This window comes from Panulirus ornatus, chromosome 17, assembly GCF_036320965.1.
Source record: "Panulirus ornatus isolate Po-2019 chromosome 17, ASM3632096v1, whole genome shotgun sequence".
NCBI lineage: Eukaryota > Metazoa > Arthropoda > Malacostraca > Decapoda > Palinuridae > Panulirus > Panulirus ornatus.
In genome coordinates, this window is record NC_092240.1 from 8,182,628 (window position 1) to 8,208,933 (window position 26,306).

General features: G+C 52.4%; 1 protein-coding gene across 8 annotated transcripts in view; it reads right to left on the reverse strand.

Moving 5' to 3' along the window:
* Ehbp1 (Eps15 homology domain containing protein-binding protein 1) overlaps positions 1–26,306 on the reverse strand; it is a 533,072-nt gene that overhangs the window by 74,585 nt on the left and 432,181 nt on the right. For all 8 annotated transcript variants that reach the window (XM_071671877.1, XM_071671876.1, XM_071671880.1 and 5 more), the window contains one exon: positions 11,632–11,746. In XM_071671877.1, the coding sequence (XP_071527978.1) occupies positions 11,632–11,746 (115 nt within the window). The remainder of the gene's footprint in view (positions 1–11,631; positions 11,747–26,306) is intronic.

The window sequence follows — 26,306 nt, forward strand, 5'->3', positions numbered from 1 at the left end:
GATTATAATTCTTTGTGTATTTAATAACAGAATTATTTAATGATATTTCTCGTGGTACCGGAGTCCATTTTCCCTGTGGACTCGTAGGAATGTACTTGATCACGCGCAATATTGTAATCCTCTCCATTATATATATATAAATATATATATATATATATATATATATATATATATATATATATATATATATATATATATATATATATATAAAGGTCAAAAGCACACTTCATGGGGACAAGATGATTCAGTTTCTAACCCAATATACAGTTTCGGGTTTCCACAAACCCTTCTCAACTACATTTGGATTAGAAAATAAATCGCCAAGTATCCCTGAACTGTGTGGGGTCTTAACCTTCACACTGCTTCCCGACAATGCGGTTTATTTCACTTCACGTATCTGTCATCATCATAACATACAACACACAAAAATCCTCTTGAATTACTCTTCATGACGTCGCTAGAAAGAAAAAACAGATGAACGGGCAAGGGAATGACAATAAAAAGGGACAATCGTCATACCTATTATTAATAAGAAGACGGAACGAGGCGTTGATAAGCGCTGGCCTGTAAGGTACTAAGGAAGACGATCAAATACCAAATGCAACGCCATCCTGCACAATAGACACTACCTTATTGCGAGATACACCACGAATGCCCAGGAAGGCACTTGGCACCGTCCCACATCAGAGGGCTGATGGGGATGACCGCGTCACCTGGGGGGAGAGGACTTAGGGAGTCCCTCCTCCGATGGAGAGGTGATCTTGGTGCAAGGAAACAAAAGACGCGTGTCAGATCGAGTCCGGTCCAAAACGACTGAAGGTGCGGTACCACAAGGTTCCGTTCTGGGACCATTCCTCTCTCCTGCACCTTTTAAAATGGATTCCCGCCCGCCTGTGTTTACAGACGACGCAAAGGGTCGCGAGGGACGTGGAAGGCCAGGAGGATTGCGTGTGCTTATAAGAGGTAAAGTTGATGTCGGAAGTTGATCTGGTGCGTGGTGGATGACCTTTCAATCCCCAGTAAATGTAGAGTGATGAGGATGGGACATGGTGAAAGAAGACCTCAGCATGAATATATTATCTACGTGGATATAAGCTGTGCGAGAGCTGGAAGTCGACATTGTGCCCTAACCTGCTGACACAATCCCATCCCAGGATAATAGATAAAGGAGACCAAATATCTACAGGCAAATACCAGAAGAGCAATGAACTTTGTGGATAAGGAAGTAATCAGGAAGCTGTCCACATAATACCTAAGGCCAAAACTACAATACCACGCTCCTCAAGTTTGGTCGCAGTAACTAAAGAAGCGAAATAAGCGCACGGAGAAGGTCCAGAGGAGGGCAACCAAAGCCGGAATGAGAATTGAAGAAAGCCGAGTTACACAGGATAGATTGGAAACCTTACGATCCGTCCACCATGGAAGAGAGAAGAGCGATTGGTGACCTGATCACAACCTTTGAAGTCCTCAAAAAGAAAAAAAAAAACAGACTGACGACGCAGACAGTAAACTGTTTCTCCAAGATATGCGAGGACAGAGAAACCACAGGACAAGAAATGAAAGTAAGCGAGAAACTTATGAAAAAAAAAAAAGTCAAGAAATGCTTTTCCACTGCCAGAGTGGTGAATGAATGGATGAATGGAATAGAGTGAATAATGAATGGTAAATGCGGCCAGCATGCAGAGGCTGTATGGCAACAGAGATGGGTCACGAGATGAGGCCCCACGAGTGTGCAGCTCCCTCCCAGAACAGTGCAAGCAGGTAATTACATACACACACACACACACACACACACACACACACACACACACACACACACACACACACACACAATCACGAAGATCGTCTGGCTACAGGCAGATATATATATATATATATATATATATATATATATATATATATATATATATATATATATATATGAAACCTTCTAAAAACTTAAAAAGACGAAGAAGAGAGTATATAAACTCCATTCACGTCAATCCTCCACACCACCAACCAACTCCGCCCTATGACAAACACCTCGATCGCAATACGCTTTTGAGAGCGAGAGGGTAGGGTCGGGTGGTGAGGGGCCGGTTCCAAGAAGCTATAATAACGTACCCTCAAAATATGCATTACAACGAAAACGGAAGAAGGTTGCCGAGAATCATTACAGAATAATCTCCCCTACAAATGGGGGAGGGGGGCGGGCGACATCCGCCACAAATACCTCCCCGGGAATAACTCCACACAGTCACACACACACACACACACACACACAGAAAGGGAGAGGGAGGGATGGTGGGGGAGAGTCTATCCTCTCTCTCTCTCTCCCTCTCCCTTGCCTCTCACACGTCTCTTGTGACTTCTTACCAGACTTCATCATACAGCCTTTTCACACGGCCAGGGAGAGGGGGGAAGGGGAAGGTGGTGGGGAGGAGAAGAAGGTGGGGGAGGGGGAGGAGGGAAATTGTCAGTTCCTATGGTGCCACCTTTCACCAGGCGTTGGGGGGAGAGGGGGAGAGGAGGGGGTAGGGTAGAGAGAAGGGAGGGGGAGGGGAAGGAGGAGGAGGGGGGGAAGAGGAGGAGGAGGGGGAAGGGGAGGGGGAAGAGGAGGAGGGGGAGAGAAGAAGCCTTCTGCTCTTTGGAGGCGGCGACAGCTTACGGCATCATCATCACCCCTCCCCCACCAACCATTTCCCTCCCCATCCCCCAACCTTCTCCCTTTGTGGCTGGCACTGCTGGCTGGCTCCTGCCACTACACCTCCTCCCCCTTTACCACGGTCTTCCCACCTCTCGCTGCCTCGTGCCGGAGGTGCCCAACTGTGGGACCATTCACTCCCTTCCTCCCACCGCCTGATGGGGGTGCACACGGGCGTGGGGCGTTCGCTGTAAATTTGAGGGGGGAGGGGAGAAAAGGGGGGCTTCTGGGTTATATCAGGGGCCCTCTGGGTTATCTTTGGGGGCGTTGTGGGTCATCTAAAGGGTACTGTGGGTCATCTAAGGGGTATTATGGGTCATCTCAGGGGCCCTCTGGGTTATCTCTGGGGGCGTTGTGGGTCATCTATGGGGTATTGTGGGTCATCTAAGGGGTATTATGGGTCATCTCAAGGGCCCTCTGGATTGGTTATCTCTGGGGCGTTGTGGGTTATCTAAGGGGCATCATGGGTCATCTCAGGGGCCCTCTGGGTTATCTCTGGGGGCGTTATGGGTCATCTAAGGGGGGGGCGTTCTGGGTTATCTTAGGGGAGCTAAGTGTTATCTTACTGATCCTGTGTTACATTAGAGATTCACTGTTATCTCTGGGGGTGATAGGGGGGGGGGGGGGGTGTATGTTCAATGTTGGGTTACGGACTCGCTTATCTTAAGGACGCCCCAGTGTTATCTTGGCCAACTTCCACGTTGCCTTCGGAACGCAACCACGTTATCTCAGGAACGTCCTCCGTTATCTTTGATATCTTCAATGCCATTCTCTGACGGGCAACGGTGCGGTACAGCCAGCCAGCCAGCCCCCCCACCACACGCACAAAAATACGTGAGGCGCGACCTGCCTCATGTCCCTCCCAGAGACAAATATGAGGTAAAAGAAAAAAAAAGAAAAAGAAAACAATGAGCTCATTAATAAGCAAGAATTGTATGGGTCACACACACACACACATATATATATATATATATATATATATATATATATATATATATATATATATGCCCCCGACTCATCAATACAGCGCCTCAGAAACACACACTATACATCCCAACTTCCCTTCACTCACTAAATCTATTTTCTTTTTAATTCATATGCAAATTCTATGCCATTTACTTGCCCCCCCTACTCCTCCTCCTCTCCCCCTCCTCACAGATCTAATGAGACGAGTGACCCGCAGCGGAGGTCACCCATGACGTAAGTGCGAAGTGTAATCTTTTTTTTTCTTCTATAGAATGCGTTGCTCTCGGGGTGTCGGGCCCCGCACACACACACACACACACACACAGACGCAACACGAACAGACGGAACGGACGCACGCTGGGTGACGAACACCCTGTCTCCAGTGCACACCACGTATGATGGTGCGATAGTACAATATAAAATAATGGGGTATGATAATATAAGATGGGGGGTAACAATATAAAATAGGGGGTAATAATATAAAATAGGGGGTAATAATATAAAATAGGGGGTAATAATATAAAATAGGGGGTAATAATATAAAATAGGGGGTACCAATATAAAATAGGGGGTAATAATATAAAATAGGGGTGATGATATAAAACAGGGAGTAACACTATAAAATAGGGAGTAATAATATGGAATAAGGAGCATTACTATACAATAAGGCGTTATGATATGAAATACGGAATAATAGTATAGGAGTCACACTATATTACAGGAAGTCATAATATATCTTTGGCCTGTAACTCCCTCCCTCTGACCACGCTGTCTCCTCCTTTCCCTCCACCCCTCTAAGCCTCCTCTCCTGCCACACTCCGTCATTCGGGTGGCTCTTTCATCATGTGTAGGTGCTGGTCGGGGGGGATCCACTCACAATCACTCCCACTGCTTAGCCCCGCACACACACACACACTCAACAAGACCTTACTATCTCTCTCTCCCCACCTCCGCCTTCACCTGCCCCCAAAGCTTACCTATTCACCCCCCGAACCTCCTACTCCTCCTCCTCCTCCTCCCCTTTTGCCCTAGGACGTCGTCGTCAACAGGGGAGTGGGGGGGGGGTGGAGGGGTGAGGATGGAGGAGGGAGGAGGGGCGGAATGGATGAAGAAAGCCCCCCCTCTCCCCCTCAACCAACTCAAATCACCCATGTCTCTCATCACGATGGTTCCCATCATCCACCTTCACCCAGACGTGTGGTATAGACTTCTCTCTCTCTCTCTCTCTCTCTCTCTCTCTCTCTCTCTCTCTCTCTCTCTCTCTCTCTCTCTCTCTCTCTCCAAGGCAACTGCGACCACTGCGGCAACTGGACCACTGCGGCAACTGGACCACTGCGGCAACTGGACCACTACGGCAACTGGACCACTGCGGCAACTGGACCACTACGGCAAATGGACCACTACGGCAACTGGACCACTGCGGCAACTGGACCACTGCGGCAACTGGACCACTGCGGCAACTGGACCACTGCGGCTTGTTGATCCAACCACTGACCAACCACGTCATCAGGTGATTCCATCGGCCAAGTGAATGAAGGAATGAATGAATAGATGAAAAAAAAAAGGTTCCTTAACAAGAGGGAAGTGAGAGCAGGGAGAGGGAACGGACGGAAGTGAAAGCAGGGGTGATGGAAGAGAGATGGAAGAGAGAGGGAGGAAGGGATGGGATGGGTATGATGAGGTCATCATCAAATCACTTGCTTGATCAGGAGGGGCCAAGCCTCCCGGGTGAGGGGAGAGTGGGGCGGGGCGGGGCGGGGCGGGGCGGGGCGGGGGCAGGCGGCCCGCCCCGCCCCACTCCCCTGTAGCAGCAGTCACGCTCACCTGGCAAATCCTGTGGGTGGGGGGAAGGAGAAGGAGAGGGGAGAATAGACATGCCGTCCTCCTCCTCCTCCTCCCTACACCCTAGTCAGTCACCCACCCAACTTGGGCGGCACACGGCATGGGGGCCCCACCCACCACCAGCCGCCCCCACACACCACCCACACCCATCTCCCCCAAAAGCAGAACGCCTCTCCCACAGTGGGACGCCTCCCCCACACTGGGACGCCTCAAGACTTATCAAAGACACGATCTAACCTAACCTTATCTAATCTAATCCCTAACTTAAGTTTGAACCAAGCTCACCAAACACATGTGGGGTATTCTAGCCTATCCTAACTTTAAAATTGGGTCATCCCTAAACTACCCAAACTTGAGGACTTATTGCTATCCTAACCTAAGGCCTTTCTCTCACGTAACCTACCCTACCCTTAGGGTCTTCCCGGGCGCTTTCGTGTATTTCCACATCTTCCGACGACTTGGGACTGTAACTAGTCCCGGGAAGATGTGGTAATACACGAAAGCGCTCAGGATTCTTGTGTTTTCCTTCTCCCAGCATTTACGAAGTCACGTGTTGGTTATGACTCTCTCTCTCTCTCTCTCTCTCTCTCTCTCTCTCTCTCTCTCTCTCTCTCTCTCTCTCTCTCTCTCTCTCTGTAAGGAAGACGTCCTGGTGTTACCCAGGGCCACTTTCCAGGTGGGGAGAGGAGGGCTTCTTACAGCCCAAGGATGCGCTCCTTCCAGCAAGAGGGATATGATGGACTCAATTTGGTGTGAGAAGTTCTCTGAGGAAGAGAACTTGTACACCCACAGTGACACACAGCCTTACCAATGGTGACTTTTTTCTCCCTCTCTTGGTGTAAACTCATGCAAGGGGAGCCCGACACACACACACACACACACACACACACACACACACACACACACACACACACACACACACACACACACACACACACACACACTACACACGACTTTCCCTAAGTACTAGTCAAAATATCGATATAAAAAAAAAAAAAGAAGAGCTAAACTCATTAGATTCCCGGCTCATCTATCGTGCAAACACATCAGCTGAAGAAGCCCGAACTGTGTGTGTGTGTGTGTGTGTGGGGGGGGGGGGGGGGGCGCCACCACCACGGCACCAGCAGTTACGATGGCGAGTGCATCACAACCTCGCACACCACCACCATCATAATAGTCATAAACTGAGAGAGAGAGAGAGAGAGAGAGAGAGAGAGAGAGAGAGAGAGAGAGAGAGAGAGAGAGAGAGAGAGATGGGGGAGGACGAGGTGGAGGTGAAGGAAGGACGGAGACAGGAAGAAGAAGAATAAGAAGAAGAAGAAGAAGAAGAAGAAGAAGAAGAAGAAGAAGAAGAAGAAGAGGAAGAAGAAGAAGAAGAAGTAGAAGAAGGAGAGAGAGAGAGAGAGAGAGAGAGAGAGAGAGAGAGAGAGAGAGAGAGAGAGAGAGAGAGAGAGAGAGAGAGAGAAGGGGGGCGGAGGAGGAGGAGGACAGATGGATGCTAAAGAATGGGAGATAAACGCCAGGGAGGAAGAAATGTGAGTAAGTGGGGCGTATACAAGCCACGCTCGATATGTGCGGTCTCCGTTGCCTCCAGTTTCACTGCGAGCGCCACCTTCTCCAAGCTTCGTGTAGACAGGACAAAATCATCTTCTCTCTCTCTCTCTCTCTCTCTCTCTCTCTCTCTCTCTCTCTCTCTCTCTCTCTCTCCTCCGTCGCACCCCAGGGAAGGAAACAGACGGTCTGTGTAGCGAGTGACGGGAGGTTTCACCAAATGGACGGGGAGAGAGTACGTACTTTAACACGGACAGAAATGCAGTCTTACACGGGCAAACGGGAGAGAAGTGGGAAGAGGGGGGGGGGGGAGGGAGGTCGTCGTACAGAGAGACAGATGGGACGGAAGGGACAGAAAACACGCTGGAAACCGAACTCATTCGGACAATTGGACAGTTTCACCTGCAACCTGCATCCACGAACAGTTATAATGGCTGTTCTATCAAGTGGAAGAGGAGGAGGAGGAGGAGGGTAGTGTGGTACAGGGCGAGCTGGGAGAGGTGTGGTGGTGAGACGGGAGGAGGGAGAGGAGGAAGCAGAGCGGCTAAGACTGATTAAACACACACATACACACACACACACACACACACACACACACACACACACACACACACACACACATACACACACAAACACATACACACACACACAAACACACACATTATATTTATATATATATATATATATATATATATATATATATATATATATATATATATATATATATATATATGAGGGGAGACAAGAGAGTTGGAGAAGCCACAGCAAAACCTCGCCGTGAGCGAATGCTGGCTTAACAGGAAGGCGGAGGGGAAAGATGGAGGGGAGGGGGTGAAAGAGAGGGAGAGGAGGAGGAGGAGGAGGGAGGAAGGGAGGGGAAAAGTACATATAAGATAGAGGGGGAGTACTGATGGGGGTGGGTGGTTGGGGAGGGGGGAGGGTTACTGGTCTGGGTAAAGAAGGAAGTGAGGGAGGGATAAGGATGGTCGGGGGGGGGGGGGGGGTGTTGGTGGGGGAGTTTGTGGTGGTGAGGGAGGGAGGGAGGGAGGAAGGGGGGGGCATCAGTGCCGGAGCCAGATAACAACACACACAGTCCGGTAAACGACCAGTGGTGGCCTACTGTGGCGGGGGTGGGTGGGTGGTGGCTGTGGTGGTGGGGAGGGAGAACAGAACTCCACCACCACCACCAACCACATCATTATCGACGCCGCCCCCCCATTATCACCACACACACACACACACACACACACACACACACACACACACATACACAGCCTATAGGGGATGGGCGGGCCCCAAGACGCTAGAACTCTCTCTCTCTCTCTCTCTCTCTCTCTCTCTCTCTCTCTCTCTCTCTCTCTCTCTCTCTCTCTCTCTCTCATTCCCTGAGGAACATAGTTACTTCCGCCACCCAAGTGGCACACCACCCGTGCGACAGACCCGCTGCAGAAGCCACAGCCACCGACCACAGCCACCCAGCCATCGCCTCGACCACAGCAGCAGCACCAGTAACCTACCACCCTCCGCCTACACACACACCAAACCACCACACCACCTCGGTGCGACCCCGGTACCCACGGCGTCCCGGTACACAAAACAAAGTGGCCCACCATCCACGGCGGGCCCGCCCCAGCCCCCTCTCCCCTCAAAGGTCCCAAGCCAGGCCAAGAGCATGGAGTCTGGGGGAGTAGGGAGTGGGGAGGGATTGCTTTTGCTGCTGCTGTTCGTATCAATACCCATCCTCCACCCTCCACCCTCCACCATCGCTACTGTCTAATGACTTCCTCCCCCCCACCCCCCAAACACAGGTAAAGCTACGCACTTAAAGCTGTAAGCGACTTACACAGATGTTTGGGCTTTTAACGGATGCAAATAACCATGCTGAAGCGATTTGCCTTTCCAGGAGCCTGGAAACAATAACAGCAACAACAACAACAAGAACAACAACAAAAAGGAGAGGAAAGCAGGAAGGAAAGAAAGAAAAATTAAAAAAAAAGATGGGGAAAGTATATATTGCCTTGAGTGCGCGTGCTGGACTGACTGACTGCGAGGGATGTGATGCCATCAAACGAGGCGAGGGTTTACGAGTGATCAAGTGGTCTTAATAATAAATTGGTCATTAGCGCACATATCTGTTAGTTGCCTAGTTAGCCACCCAGCCAGCCAAGCCAGCTGCTCCCGGTATATCCTGACCTACTGAAGAGGCGCCACCAGCTGTGTGTGTGTGTGTGTGTGTGTGTGTGTGTGTGTGTGTGTGTGTGTGTGTGTCCTGCAGCTGGACACAGATGACTCCCAACTGCTGCATTTATGTTGGTTTCTCGCACCGACATCAGCTGCTCCGGCTGCCTCCGCTCGCCCATCTACTGCAAAGCCAGCAGTGCACACGTGGCACTAGGCCCCTCTTCCACCAGCTGCACATCACCGATATCCACACCAGACGTCCTCCAGCTGCTGAGTTCACACCACGACCAGCAGCAGCAGGAGCAGGAGCAGCAGGATTGTCTACGCCACAGAGTCCACAGCAGCTCTCCACACCCAACAGCCCAGCTGCTCAACAACCCAGCAGCAGAGGGAGAACCTTCAGCCACACGACAGCACCAGCTGCATGCTGCACAATGACAAAATCATCACCACGAACAGCAGCAGCCAGCAGCAGCAGGAGCAACACACCACCATCACATGCAGCTGATGCTTAGAATCGACTTCCACCCCCACTCTCCCCATACAGCTGGAACAGCCGAGGAGCCCCACCAATAGACGGCAAGTGATGAACGACGACTCAGCTGCCTTACGACCAGCGGCAGCAGCAGCAGGAGGATGGCCACCGGCCAGGCCACATCTGGGCAAAGGAGGCAATCGGCTGCACACCTCGGCCTGCCCCAGTCCACATAAATGGCCAGCTGGGAAGTGGCTACCGCCGAAGTTAAGCCGGAATGAAGACTGGCTATTTGTGGGGCTTAACCAGCAGGGGGGAGGAGTGTGGGGTGGGTGGGTGAATGGAGAGAGGCGGAGGCTGGACAGCTGGAGACGGGATAGGTGTGTGTGGGGGGGGAGATGGGCGGAGGAGGATGAGCAGCTGGAGGGGTTAAGGATGGGCGGAGGATAGGCAGCTGGAGGTGGAGAGGAAGGGGATGGGGGGAGAAGGCAGCTGGTTGAGGGAGGGGGGGGAGAAAGCTGGCAGCGATGGTGGGAGACGCGCTGTCACTGACGGGGAGAGAGAGAGAGAGAGAGAGAGAGAGAGAGAGAGAGAGAGAGAGAGAGAGAGAGAGAGAGAGAGAGAGAGAGAGAGACAGAGAGAGAGAGAGAGAACGCCCCAACCCCTCCTCCCCTTCTCCTGACCCCTGACCCCGTGATGACCCAGGCTAACCAACGTGCTCCCAACAATGGACTAGATAAAGACATGCAGAATAAATACATTAGGTAAATAATGATAAATGCTGGTGCCATGTTTAACTTACCCTTAAGATCAGTACAAATAAATATAACCATAATTACGTACACACACACACACACACACACACACACACACACACACACACACACACACACGAGTGAATTATCAATTAGGAGATAATTATCAATTATACATAATTATAGAGAGACACGTGGAATAAATCATGTTCATATCTGGACACTGTGCTTGCGCATGGCCGCAAACACAAGGGTCACGTCAGGTCAGCACTCAGGGTCGCAACACATGGAACACAACAGTCAGGTCATCAATGCAACAACACAGGAGGTTCAGGTGAGGTCAGTCCGTATCCGTGGCAACACAAGGGTCGGGTCAGGTCAAGTCGCAACACAAACGTCGGCTGGTCAGTTCAGGGGGTCAACATCAAGGCCCAATACAAAGTCTAGTCAGGTCATTACTCACGACAACATAAGTGTTGCGTCAGGACAGAACTCTCGCTAACACAAGGGTCAAGCCAGGTCATCACTCAAAAAAAATCAGGTCAGGTCAGGTCAAAACACAAGGGGTCAGGTATGTCAGGTCAGAACTTGTACCACAAGGGCAAGGTCAGTTAAAGCCACATCAAAAATGTCAGGTCAGGTCAAAATCTAAGGGATTAAGTCAGGTCAGTAGTCGTGGCACACACAGTGGCTAGGTCAGATCAGGTCCTCACAACAAGAGAACCAGGTCAGGTGTTAGTCTCAGCCCAGTGGCCAGGTCAGATCAGGTCGTCACAACACAAGGGCCAGGTGTTAAAGGTCACGACAGTGTGGCCAGGTCACATCAGGTCAGATGAGGTCGTCACAACGCAAGGGTCAGGTCAAGTGGTCAGGTGTGTGGGGAAAGGACTGGGGTGGGGGTGGGGTGAGGGTGGTGTGTGGGGTGAGGGTGTGGTGGTGGGGTGAGGTTGGTGTGTGGAGTGAGGTTGGTGTGTGTGTGGAGGGTGTGGTGGTGGGGTGAGGGTGGTGTATGTGTGGAGGGTGTGGTAGTGGGGTGAGGGTGGTGTGTGTGTGTGTGGAGGGTGTGGTAGTTGGGGTGAGGGTGGTGTGTGTGGAGGGTGTGGTGATGGGGTGAGGGTGGTGTGTTGGGTGAGGACAGTGTGTGGTGAGGGTGTGGTATGTGTGTGGTCAGTACTCACGCCCTCTCCTGGTTGTCCAGGTGGATGACCAGCTCGTCCCTCTTGTTCACGATGGTGACCAGCTCCTCCAGCAGCAGCTTCTCCCGCAGCTTCTGCGCCTCCGTCTTCTGCCAGTCTGCAACAGCCAACGACACTGACTCAGCACCACTGACCTCCTAAACCAGTTTAACACACAGGCATGGGACATTTATACAATCCTACACCAGTTTAACACAATGGCATGAAGTATTATAACACCCTACACTCGTTTAACACACTGGTACGGAGTTTATACAGCATCCTACACCAGCTTAACACAGTGGTATCCTATCTTACCATCATCCTACACCAGTTTAACACAATGGTATGAAGTATTATAACACCCTACACCAGTTTAACACAATGGTATGAAGTAATATAACACCCTACACCAGTTTAACACAATGGTATGAGGTATTATAACACCCTACACTAGTTTAACACAATGGTATGGAGTCTATACAGCATCCTACACTAGCTTCACACACTGGTATCCTATCTTACCATCATCCTACACCAGTTTAACACACTGGTACCCTGCCTTCATAGCATCCTACACCAGCTTCACAACACACGGGTACCTGGCCTCCACAAGCATCGTAGACCAGACAAGACCGTGTTACTAAGGGACTCTACACACACCCAGAGGTGGCTACCTGTAGAAGCACGAGAGACAGTCTCTTTTCCAGGGACTAGTACGACCCGGTCTCTGCAACATGTGAGAGATCATCTCTCTACATATTGTTACAGGTATAAGACGGGGCAATGCCTTATCAAAATACGAGACGGTCTCTTTGATAATGCAAGAGACGGGTCTCGCCACAAACACAATGGTCCGTACATACACTGCAAGAGACAGTCTCTCTCTCTCTCTCTCTCTCTCTCTCTCTCTCTCTCTCTCTCTACATATATTTACACACAAGACGGTCTCTCCGAGTCTCTCCTCATGATCATCTCTTGAGACCACTTGTACCACTGTGGACTCCTCCAGTACGTTCCTACGTTCCTCTGTGTGTTCCTTCAGTAGCTCCTACGTTCCGTTCAGTACCTCCCACGTCCCTTTAGTCATCCCAGGCAATTGTTTCTCTTCACAGCTCGCACGTTTCTTAAGTCATCTTCCACGAGGCACTTCGCTGTGCACTCCTCCAGGAAGCACCGACGGGCTACGCTGCGTCTCCACCTCTACACACACACACACACACACACACACACACACACACACACACAGGAAGAACACCTCAGATGTGACGTGGGTTTGTTAGCGCCAGGGCTCCCGCACCTGTATCATCGCCAGGGTGAGGAGGAGGGAGGCCACAGGTGAGGCGGCTCAAGTCGGTAATGCCACTCCATTTGCCGCTGACGAGAGGGAGGAGCCAGCAGCCGAAGACGAGCCACGAGGGTGGAGGACACACACACACACCACAAAAGATTTAACAGCAAAACTATACCACGATTTATTGGACTGACTGATTCATTCTGTGGTATCTACCCCTCGTGGTATCTACCCTTCGTGGTATCTACCCCTCGTGGTATCTACCCTTCGTGGTAGCTACTCCTCGTGGTATCTACCCCTCGTGGTATCTACCCTTCGTGGTATCTACCCCTCGTGGTATCTACCCTCGTGGTATCTACCCCTCGTGGTATCTACCCCTCGTGGTATCTACGCCTCGTGGTATCTACCCCTCGTGGTATCTACCCCTCGTGGTATCTACGCCTCGTGGTATCTACCCTCGTGGTATCTATCCCTAGTGGTATCTACCCCTCGTGGTATCTATCCCTCAGCACCTATGGGAGCACCTACCTGGCTTTACAGAGAGAGTAGCCTGTCAGTTTCCTTTTCTTCACGACGTTGTTCAGACGACTCAAATACAGCGTGAATACACCACACCCACAATTCCGTGGCAGGTACGTGTGGTAGATGCTCCCGATAAATATGCAGCCCAAGGTTAGGTTTTCCTTCGGTAAACCCAGCAAGCACAACGCATATAACCTTCGTCATGGTTTTGAGACATCACGAACTATCTAAATCTTTTCGTTGCACGATCTAGGGTCACATTGACGGTACTCCTGCTCCTCTCTCTCTCTCTCTCTCTCTCTCTCTCTCTCTCTCTCTCTCTCTCTCTCTCTCTCTCACACACACACACACACACACACACACACACACTCACTCACTCCTGTTGGTACGAAAGGTAACGGCGGCGATTGTGTTTGCTTTCAGCATCGTCCCTGCAAAGGTTGATTCCAGGATGCCGAACCACAATCAGCAGGTTTCCTTCAAGACGAGATGGCTCAGAATTCGTCTTTGTCCCTCCCTTAACTACAGCCGGAGGGAGGATACAGCCAGCCAGGCAGACTTGCGGTGAGGAGGAGGGTGAGGAGAAGGAGGCAGGCGGCCAACGTCTTTGTCGCATTTACTGGAACTCACTCCCTCTGCGTACCTCCTTTTAACATCAGGCACCGATAATAAGCTCCCAGCTGGGATACGAGCGACGACGACAGACAGAGAGAGGGTCGGTCCTTAACCCTTGATCATTAAAGGAGAGGCAAGAAGAAGAGAGCAGCGGCGGACGAAGAAAAAAATTTCGCAACCAACCCCTCCATTGGATACAACGACTATCAAACCTTTCCTCAGGTCTGGTCATCTGAGAGTCGATATTCGTCGCGTACTTTCATCCAACATGGCTTCTTGATCTTCTTCAAATTCTGTATCCAGTATGTCCTCATGGAGGCCTTCCTTTGCGCACCGTGTATTTACTTTTTTCTTATAATTTCAGATGTTCTGATTCATACAGGAATCGAATCAAGTCAGCAGTCTTAAGGTTCTGAAAGCAGATCCCACGATCGTGCGATTTACTGATAAACTCGGGAATATGTCGTCAGAGGTTTTGGAACAGCACTTAAAAGCGCGAGAATATATATATATATATATATATATATATATATATATATATATATATATATATATATATATATATATATGTGTGTGTGTGTGATCGGGGCCTGAGCATGCAGGAGGGTGAAAGGAGGGCAAGGAATAGAGTGAATTGGAGCGATGTGGTATACAGGGGTTGACGTGCTGTCAGTGGATTGAATCAAGGCATGTGAAGCGTCTGGGGTAAACCATGGAAAGCTGTGTAGGTATGTATATTTGCGTGTGTGGACGTGTGTATGTACTTGTGTATGGGGGGGGTTGGGCCATTTCTTTCGTCTGTTTCCTTGCGCTACCTCGCAAACGCGGGAGACAGCGACAAAGTATAATAAAAAAAAAATAATATATATATATATATATATATATATATATATATATATATATATATATATATATATAAAGCTCTTTCAATCCCCAACATAATTCTTAAGAAGATGAGAAAGACGCACGGGACACCAGTCTGTTTTTATACGTATTGTGTAGCAAGTGGTGGTGGAGGAGGAGGAGGAGGAGGTGCAGGGGGTGGGTGTTAGCGGGGAGCAGCATCCCGCCCGCCCGCCCCCGCCAACATAATCCTGCGCGCTCATTACCGTGCCTGCTGAACCGCTCCACACACAGAATACAACTTCATTATTTGCACATTGGTCGCTCCGCTCGTCCTTTAATGATGTTAATTGCTTCACAAGGTTCCTCGCTAATCCTGCCTGCCGTCCGCTCTACCGCTACACTGCTGCCTCCGCTTGCCGCCTCCTCCTCCTCCTCCTGCCGTTTGCCTCTTTCTGATCCTGCTGCCGCTTCCCTCCTCCTACTCCTCCTCCTAGCACTTTCTTGCTTCTGCTGCTGTTGCCGCTTGCCTTCTTCTCCCCTCCTCCCCCCGCCGTGTGCCTCCTCCTCCTTCTCCTCATCCTGCTGCCGATTGCCTCTTCTTCCTCCTCCTCCTCCTTCTCCTCCTGGCGCTTTCTTCCTTCTCCCGCTGCTGCCGCTTGCCGCCTCCTCCTCCCTCCTCTTCTCCAGCCGAATGCCTCCTTCTACTTCCTCCTACACCCACTCCACCACTCAGCCGTCATCCCATTTTTCAACCCCACTATCCCAGGCCTTCTCCACCAATCCCTAAGCTCTCTTCCGTCCCATTCCACCACCACCACCACCACCTCCAAGTGGAACACAACAGCCATACGAAGAAGTGGGACCACTTACCCACCAGCCCACCGGGCTTACGACCCACCATCAGCCCACCAGACGGACGACCCACCACCGTCCTACCAGAGGGATGGACCCACCACCGTCTCACCAGAGAGACGACCCACCACCGTCCAACCAGAGGGATGGACCCACCACCGTCCCACCAGAGAGACGACCCACCACCGTCCCACCAGAGAGACGACCCACCACCGTCCCACCAGTGGGACGACCCACCACGTTGATGAGGTATTTATAAACAATTAATTAGGGAGCGCATCCCCTTGGGGCAGGTCCCCGTGGGGGAGGGGAGCCGCCCGCTGACTCACTAACCACGTCCGGATTGGTGGATTTACCGTGGATTTTCCGGTGCACTTGTTACGGACCCACTCAACCTTGCCCCCGTCCGCTGCCTGCTGACGCTCAACCTTGCCCCGTCCGCTGCCTGCTGACGCTCAACCCTGCTCCGTCCGCTGCCTGCTGACGCTCAACCTTGCCCCGTCCGCTGCCTGCTGACGCTCAACCTTGCCCCCGTCCGCTGCCTGCTGACGCTCAACCTTGCCCCCGTCCGCTGCCTGCTGACGCTCAACCCTGCCCCGTCCGCTGCCTGCTGACGCTCAACCTTGCCCCCGTCCGCTGCCTGCTGACGCTCAACCCTGCCCCGTCCGCTGCCTGCTGACGCTCAACCTTGCCCCGTCCGCTGCCTGCTGACGCTCAACCTGCCCCGTCCGCTGCCTGCTGACGCTCAACCCTGCCCCGTCCGCTGCCTGCTGACGCTCAACCCTGCCCCGTCCGCTGCCTGCTGATAGTCAATCCGTATGGCACGTCCATTGCCTGACCGTCCAATCTGCTGAAAACCACTCTATCTGTCACAGAGCTGACTCCCTGCTCACACAAGTCACCTTGCCCATCACTGAACTGACTGTCACACGATCCCCCCCCCACCCCCACACGACGCCTGACGGCGACGACAACCTCCACGACACACCCTTCAGCGGCTCTGAACGACGGAGAGCAACACGACCTCCTTCCAGGGGCCACCGACGCTCCCGGGCGGGTGGTTCTTCGATGTTGGGCGAGGACCAGTCACTTCGATGTTGGCAAGGAACATCGAAGTGTCCCGTCGTATGGGGGGGGGAACACTGTCATGTCACCAGGTCCCTCCCCTCCACCACACCTGGACCACAAGACATGCCATGTCCCTTCCACAAGTACTTCCACACCTGTGCCACAACCAGCCTCCCACCTCCACACCTGTACATCTACACCTACTGTTCAACCTGCCTTCCACCACCACACCTGCTGAGCCACCACGTCCTCCCCTTCCCCTCCACCACACCTGCTGTGCCAAACGTCCCCCTCCACTACACCACACCTGCTGTGCTACCAAGTCCCTTCTCCTCCACCACACCTGCTGTGCCACCACGTCCTTTCCCCTCCACCACACCTGCTGTGCTACCACGTATCCTTCCCCTCCACCACACCTGCTGTGCCACCACGTCCTCCCCCCCTCCACATACCAGCTCTGCCACACGTCCCCCTCCCCTCCACCACACCTGCTGTGCCATACCTCCCTCCCCTCCAACAGACCTGCACCATTACAAAGTCATATGTTAACAGCAGGAGAGAAACATAGTTCTGAACCCTTAACTGATGAACAGATAACCCCCCCCTCTCTCCCCCCCCCCCATAACCCCCAGAGAACAAAGGATACATTAGAGGCATAAAAGACGAGGTCAGTGTGGCGTGCGAGGGGCCCCGGGAACGGGATCTGTAAGGTCCCGAGCGGCTTGCTAATCGCCGGACGCAATCCCAACAGGTCCCAGGATCGGCCCCGCGGTACACCACATGTTAAAACGCCGTGGACAGGGCGTCAGGGAGGTAATGGCTGGGGGGCACCACCACCGCCGCCTCCGCCTCCTCCCCCTACCCTCCTCCTCCTCCTCCTCTGGCCTCCAGAGAGGGGTCGCCTCCCACGACCCCAGGGGCACCGCTGTCGACTTACCCGAAACCTGACACCCGACTCCCGAGGGATTAGTGACGGAAGGGTGCCTGGCTCCGACACCACCACCACCACCCTCCCACACCACACCACCACTCCATCATCCTCCCCCCAACACCACACCACCACTCCATCACCCTTCCCCCTCCCCACACCACACCACCACTCCATCACCCTTCCCCCCCCACACCACACCACCACTCCATCACCCTTCCCCCACACCACACCACCACTCCATCACCCTTCCCCCTCACCACACCACCACTCCATCACCCTTCCCCCCCCACACCACCACCAACACCCTTTCCCCCACACCAAACCACACACTCCATCACCCTTCCCCCCCCCCCACCACACCACCACTCCATCACCCTCCCCCCAACACCACACCACCACTCCATCACCCTCCCCCCAACACCACACCATCACTCCATCACCCTCCCCCCAACACCACACCATCACCCTCCCCCTCTCCTACACCACACCACCACTCCATCACCCTCCCTCCACACCACCACACCACCACCAACACTCCACCAACCATGCCCAACCTCAATACCCCTCCTCCAAGAAGGTCACACCTCCACTTTCTCCTCCCCCCCCCCCTCTCTCTCTCTCTCTCTCTCTCTCTCTCTCTCTCTCTCTCTCTCCAACACTACAACAATCACCCCCACCACCACTCCACCAACAATGCCTAACCTCAATACCCCTCCTCCAACAACGTCAACCTCCACTTTCTCCCTCCCCCATCTCTCTCTCTCTCTCTCTCTCTCTCTCTCTCTCTCTCTCTCTCTCTCCAACACTTCAACAACAACCCCCCCAAACCACCACTTGTACACCCCCTACAGTCACCCTTCCACGCAATGCCTCCAAAATACTCTCGACCACTGCCATCACCACTACAATAACCCACCACATCACTGTTCTCCCACACCAGAATCTCCCCTCCCCCCCTACCAGTACAACCACTTCCTAGCCATGCTTACCACCCATTTCTACCATTACTATCACCCCAACATTACAAACACACCCCACACCCCACTTCAACAGCTCATCCAGCAACAACCGACTCCCGCCCACCCCACCCCGACACCACTACATAATTTTACTACCAGCATCACGAACTCTACCGTCCTCACCACTCCACTACCATAAGCCAATCCACACCCATCATCGCCTCCGTTCCCTCAAGCACTACACCTACCACCACTACTACTACTACTACTACCACCACTCTCATCTCCACTACAATAACCTCCGCCATTACTATATCACAACGATCTGGCCACCAACCACAAATAAGAAGTCCTACCACTATACCTAAAACTTCCACCCTATCACAATTCCACCCCTTCCCATCACCGCCTGGACATCACCACTACCCCATGATACCCATCGGCGCCCTGCCCCCATCACCATCACATCCCATCGCAGCCGTGCCCTTCCACCACCCACTCCAATATAATCTACCAGGTCTCCAATACTACACTCTGACCCCCATCAATAACCATTCGCCATTGCTACTCCGCCACTTCGATCACCTCCCCACCACCATCACCCTCCCTCCTCCATTTCCACACATTCCCCTCCCCCTCCCTACCACCACCACCTCTACCCCCACCATCTGCACGTGCCCAACAAAGGCCTCCTCCACCACTGCCCCTACCATCACCACCTCAGCAGCCACGTCGTCATCGTCCACGACCACAGCAGCCACGTCGTCATTATCCACCACCTCAAACGCCACGTCGTCATCCACCACCACCACTGCTATATCCCTGAACCCCTACTCCAATGACCCACATCATTAACTTTCCCCCACCACAAGCACCTCCTCTCCATTAATAACCTAACCCCCTACAAAAATACCCGACACCCCCGCCATCACAAAGCACCTTACACCACCACAACCTCTCCCCCTCATCATCACAACCTCTCCCCCTCAACACCACAACCTCTCCCCCTCAACACCACAACCTCTCCCCCCTCAACACCACAACCTCTCCCCCTCAACACCACAACCTCTCCCCCTCAACACCACAACCTCTCCCCCTCAACACCACAACCTCTCCCCCTCAACACCACAACCTCTCCCCCTCAACACCACAACCTCTCCCCCTCAACACCACAACCTCTCCCCTCAACACACAACCTCTCCCCTCAACACCACAACCTCTCCCCCTCAACACCACAACCTCTCCCCCTCAACATCACAAACTCTCCCCCTCAACACCACAACCTCTCCCCTAACACCACAACCTCTCCCCCTCAACATCACAACCTCTCCCCCTCAACACACACTTCCCCTCACACCACAACCTCCCCCTCAACACCACAACCTCTCCCCCTTCAACACCACAACCTCTCCCCCTCACACCACAACCTCTCCCCCTCAACACCACAACCTCTCCCCCTCAACACCACAACCTCTCCCCCTCAACACCACAACCTCTCCCCTCAACACCACAACCTCTCCCCCTCAACACACAACCTCTCCCCCTCAACACCACAACCTCTCCCCCTCAACACCACAACCTCTCCCCCTCAACACCACAACCTCTCCCCTCAACACCACAACCTCTCCCCCTCAACACCACAACCTCTCCCCCTCAACACCACAACCTCTCCCCCTCAACACCACAACCTCTCCCCCTCAACACTACAACCTCTCCCCCTCAACACCACAACCTCTCCCCCTCAACACCACAACCTCTCCCCCTCAACACCACAACCTCTCCCCCTCAACACCACAACCTCTCCCCCTCAACACCACAACCTCTCCCCCTCAACACCACAACAGTCGCCTTGACAATCTCAGGTCGCCGTAGGCTCCGCCTCTAACTCTCGAGGCTCGTCCTCGAGGGCGGGTTGACGAGAGCCTTCCTCCCACACACGAACTCGTCCTGTTCGCCACTCGAAGTCGGAAGGAGAAGGCGAGGTTTGCCATCTCACCTACACACACAAACTCCCCCTACCCCCCTCCCTCCGCTCCGGTCTGTCCAAAGACCTCCGTCGAACCACCCCAACCCCAACCCCCCCGCTCCAGTCTCTCCAAAGACCTCCGTCGAACCCACCCACCCCAACCCCAACCCCCCAGCTCCAGTCTGTCCAAAGACCTCCGTCGAACCCACCCAACCCCCAAACCCAACTCCCCCCTCCAGTCTGTCCAAAGACCTCCGTCGAACCCACCCCAACCCCCCCGCTCCAGTCTGTCCAAGGACCTCCGCCGAAACAAAGGACAAACGTCACGTCAAACGAGATGTCAAAAAACACCAAGACAGACAGACAGGCAAGACAGATCAGACCCCTTTCTCAAACAGGTACACAACAGGAAATCAAACCCGCCACCCCACCACCACCATCACCATCATCCCCCTTCCCCTTCCCTTTCCCCCTCCCCCGGGTCAAGTCCAGACCATCGTCGCCTGGATCATGAAAGTCACCCCCCCTCTCCCCCGGGTCAAGTCCAGACCATCGTCGCCTGGATCATGTTGGTCACCCGACCCTCCCTCTCCCCCCGGGTCAAGTCCAGACCATCGTCGCCTGGATCATGAAGGTCACCCTTCTCCTCCCCCGGGTCAAGTCCAGACCATCGTCGCCTGGATCATGAAGGTCACCCCTCCTCCCTCCCCTGGGTCAAGTCCAGACCATCGTCGCCTGGATCATGATGGTCACCCAACCCTCCCTCTCCCCCCGGGTCAAGTCCAGACCATCGTCGCCTGGATCACGTCGATCGCCAAACCAGCTGACCCATCAACAAGGCAGAGTCAGTCACCCCTCCTCCTCCTCCCCCCAGAGTCACCCCCCCCTCCTCCTCCACCTTATAACCACCAAGACCCAAGTGCAGTAAACCCTACCCCCCCTTAAAAAAAAGGAAAACGGGACATGTACACTCTCTACTACACGTCTTTTCCATAGCGTCTATCTATCAGCACTGGTTCTAGATGCAGCCGTCAACAGAGAGAGAGAGAGAGAGAGAGAGAGAGAGAGAGAGAGAGAGAGAGAGAGAGAGAGGGCGTGGGGGAGAAGGTCTCTCTCTCTCTCTCTCTCTCTCTCTCTCTCTCTCTCTCTCTCTCTCTCTCTCTCTTCCCCTCTCTCTCTCTCCCCCCAACATCTGGAACGCCTGGACCGCCCGGCATTATTCTGGAATTCTAGACAAACGATAGCGAACCCAGAGGCATTACACACACACACACGTATATATAAACACTGCCGAAAGAAAACGGAGAACTGGGTGCGGGTGTGTGTGTGTGCGTGCGCTTGCGCACACACACACACCGGCCCAGCGGGATATGGAGTCGAATATTTATTATTAACTGTGTAAAAGTGGTGTTGTGTAATATTTATATTGCTAGAGTAGCCTGTTATATTATTCACTCGGCGTTAGTGTATATATCCTTCCGAGCTCCAGATTTATTCAGTGTATTCAACTATCACAAAGCTGGCCTACATTATTCATCCGGGAGACCCGTGTATACTTTTCGACGCTGCTTACTGACTGAACCACACCCCCCCCCCAGGGTGGAGGGGGGGGGGGTTGTTAATGTCCCGCGTTCAACAGTCCTCCGGTAAAGCCAGGCCTAACTCTCTCTCTCTCTCTCTCTCTCTCTCTCTCTCTCTCTCGCTATGTGTATATACACACACACACACACACACACACACACACACACACACACATATATATATATATATATATATATATATATATATATATATATATATATATATATATATATATATATATCAGGTTATCAAAAAAGTCTGGCACAATCAATATTGAGACTGGAATGGGAAGGGGAAGGGGTCCAAGGTCAGTGCCAAGGGCGCCCCTGGGGGGAAGGGGGCGCTGGAGATGTGGGGGTGGGGGGGGAGGTTGACATGGGTATGCTGGGAGTTGGGGAAGGTTAGGGGAAGGGGGAGGGTGTGGCGGTCAAGTGCCGGGGGGGGGGGACTGAGGGGGGGGTAGGCGGTGGGGTCCAGTGCCAGGCGGAGCTGGGAGAGGGGGTTGGGAGGGCTGCTCACTGCTCTGGAGAGAGAGAGAGAGAGAGAGAGAGAGAGAGAGAGAGAGAGAGAGAGAGAGAGAGAGAGAGAGAGAGAGAGAGAGAGATGTGCCCATCACCCTAAGAAGGGTAGTCAGGGCTACGTCTTTTCTGTTCAAATCCTCATCACCCAGGACGCCAGCAGCCAGAGTGTGGGCTGGTAGCGACCACACGACCTCTCCCACACACCCACCCACACATAAACACACAACCTCCCACGCCAGACTCCCACAGACACACAAACCCACACCCACGACCTCCCACGCCAGACCCACCCACCCACACACACACACACACACACACACCTAAACTCACGCCAGACTCCCACCCACGCACCCACACACACGCACGACCTCCCACGCCAGACTCCCACCCACACACACAGCCACACCCACGACCTCCCACGCCAGACACCCACCCACACACACACCCACACACACAACCTCCCACGCCAGACTCCCACACACACAAATATCCACGATTTCCCACGCCAGACACGCACCCACCCACAGACACACACACACACACAAACACACACACACACACACACACACACACACACACACACACACACACGACTTTCCACGCCAGACTCCCACCCACCCACCCACCCACACACACACAACCACACACACCCACACACACATACATACCCACACACCCACGACTTCCGACGCCAGACTCCCACATCAAAGAGGAGGGGGGGAGGGAAGGGGAAGGTGTCGCACCCCAACCCCCTCCACCTCAATACGATGGACCTCTCCCTCAAGGCAAACGATCTTTACCTCTCCATAAATTCGTTAACAAAAACAAATCAAGATGTCAAAACCTAACGGCACTCCAACTGTAACGAGGTCATTAGACCCTTCCCCCCCCACAAGATAATGCCACGACCGACGCCATGATTCGGGATCCCATCTTGTCCGTGTGTTAACAGCCCGGGACACGGAGATCACCTCGTTTAAGGCCAGTACTCGTCTGGGAAGGTCAGGACACTGAGGGGGAGGAGGAGAGGAGGAGGAAGAGGGCGACCATATCCAGCCTGACCACTTGACCAATGCACGTCAAGTGTCACATCTCTTCTCGTCATGCACCAGGCTGGGGTACCCCTCGAGGTATCACCACTATATATATATATATATATATATATATATATATATATATATATATATTGGAAAGGATCACAATTTTGCGCTTCATCAAGATATTCCTATGAGTCCACGGGGAAAATGAAATACGATAAGTTCCCAAGTGCACTTTCGTGTAATAATCACATCATCGGGGAGACACAAGAGAGAAATATAACAGTCAGTTGATATACATCGAAGAGACGAAGCTAGGACGCCATTTGGTAAAAAGATATATATATATATATAAAAAAAAATATATATATATATATATATATCACTCGTTGGGTTCAACACGTCACTCTGGTGTGATGACTTTTCCCCTCTCCGTGTGAGGGAAGTGGTCTGTGGTGATGGTGGTAGGGAACGGTGGTGGTGGGTAATGTTGGTAGAGGTAGTGGTGGTGGTGGTAGTGATCATATAGGCAGTGGTTCTGGTACTGCTAATACCCGTGATAGTGGCATTAGAAAAAAAAAATATATCAGCCACTATGTAAAAAAATAGCAAAATATCAGTCATTATGGGGGGAAAAAAATTATATGTAACAATCCATCTATTCTTCCCCTCCCTGAACAACAACAGTTCTCTCCACCACCGATGCAATCGTCTGTCACATAATCCCTCCCCCGCCTCAACTCCCCTCCCCTTTATGAACTTCCCGAATACAACTAATTAGTCATTACGTTAAGAGATCTGGCCTAATTACCTTGGGTGGGGAGGAGAGGGGGGGGGGAGAGGTGGTGGTGAAGACGCTCAGGGGGGGGGGCAAGACTACCCAATCGTAGCCAACACTCGTAGCCAGGGGCTACAGGTACAGGGCTATGAGCCCCAGCCTGTAGCATGATATGAGATCCGAAGAGTCTACCTTCAAAGTTATAGGTTGGTAATACTGTCTCACACAGAGCTGCGAACACTGTCTTGTATGTAGAGAGGGAGGGGAAACTATTAAAAAAAAAATTTAGACTGTAGTCTGATGTAATGACTAGGCAAGTGGACATATGTTTGTCAAATGTGTTTTTTGAAGTGTTACAATGCCAAGTTTCTCAACGTGTTTTCAAGTTTCACAATGTGTTCTTAAGTTTCACGATGTGTTTTTTAAGTTTCACAAGGTATTCTGAAGTTTCACACTGTGTATTCAGGTTTCACAATGTGTTTTCAAGTTTAACAACGTGTTCTTAAGTTTCACAATGTGTTTTTAAGTTTAACAATGTATTCTTGAATTTCACAGTATATTTCCAAGTTTCACAAAATGTCCTTAAGTTTCACATTGTCTTTTCAAGTTTCACAACACAGGTGAAGGACAAGTTGCCTTCCACCAGTTAAACACATGTACGTATATCACCCCGTTTCCTTCAAGTGAACAGCAAAGCACAAAAACATTAAATGTGCATCAATATAATCGTCTCTATTGCGAATGACGTAACCACGATGCGAGGAGGGGGGCAAGGGGGGGGGGGGGAAGTGGGGGAATGTCATTTCGAGTGACGTAACAATGATGCATAACGGGGAGGGGGAGGGGGGAGAGGGGGTATGGTTCACACCAACCCAACCCCTATCCTGAAACCCCCCTCACCCCTACACACACACACACACACACACACACACACACACACCAGTTCCCGGGCTACACACACACACCCCTTCCGCATCACAGACGTAATACTTCTACGTGGTCTAGGGCGCCCTCAATTGAAGACGTCATGACATGTTCTGTTGTGAGAACGTCTCTCCCTCCTTCCCCCTCACACTTCAGAACGTTTCCAGGCAAGGGCCGGGAGGACCTGACCCCCCAAAAACAACGTCGTAATGGGGTCGGGAAGGAGGAGGGTGGGTGGGTGGGTCTTACCTGTGACCTGGTGCTGACCTGTTATAATTGGGTCACCGGACGCTTCGACACTACAGAAGGTTATACGCCGTGCACCCGCGGTTCCTCACTCCTCCTGCTGGTGCAGGAGGTCATGATTGATGATGATAGTGCCCCTCGCCGTGTCCTCATGATCCTCTGATCCTTTTAAATTAGTCGTCCGAGATGCTCAAGAGTCCTAAGGTTGCTTGTGGTTCATGAGGGCTGGTTTGTGTGTGTGTGTGTGTGTGTGTGTGTGTGTGTGTGTGTGTGTGTGTGTGGGCGGGCGCGCCCTTGTCGCCTCACGATTAAGTCTGTCACCTCACACTTGACACCTCCCGATAGACACTGTCACCTCACACTTGACACTTGTCACCTCCCGATTGACACTGTCACCTCCCGGTTGGCACCTGTCACCTCCCCAGTTGACACTGTCACCTCACACTTGACACTTGTCACCTCCCCATTGGCGCTGTCACCTCACGCTTGGCATACACGATGCTTTCCAGCAACCAAGTTCTGTAATGAGGGTCTGGCA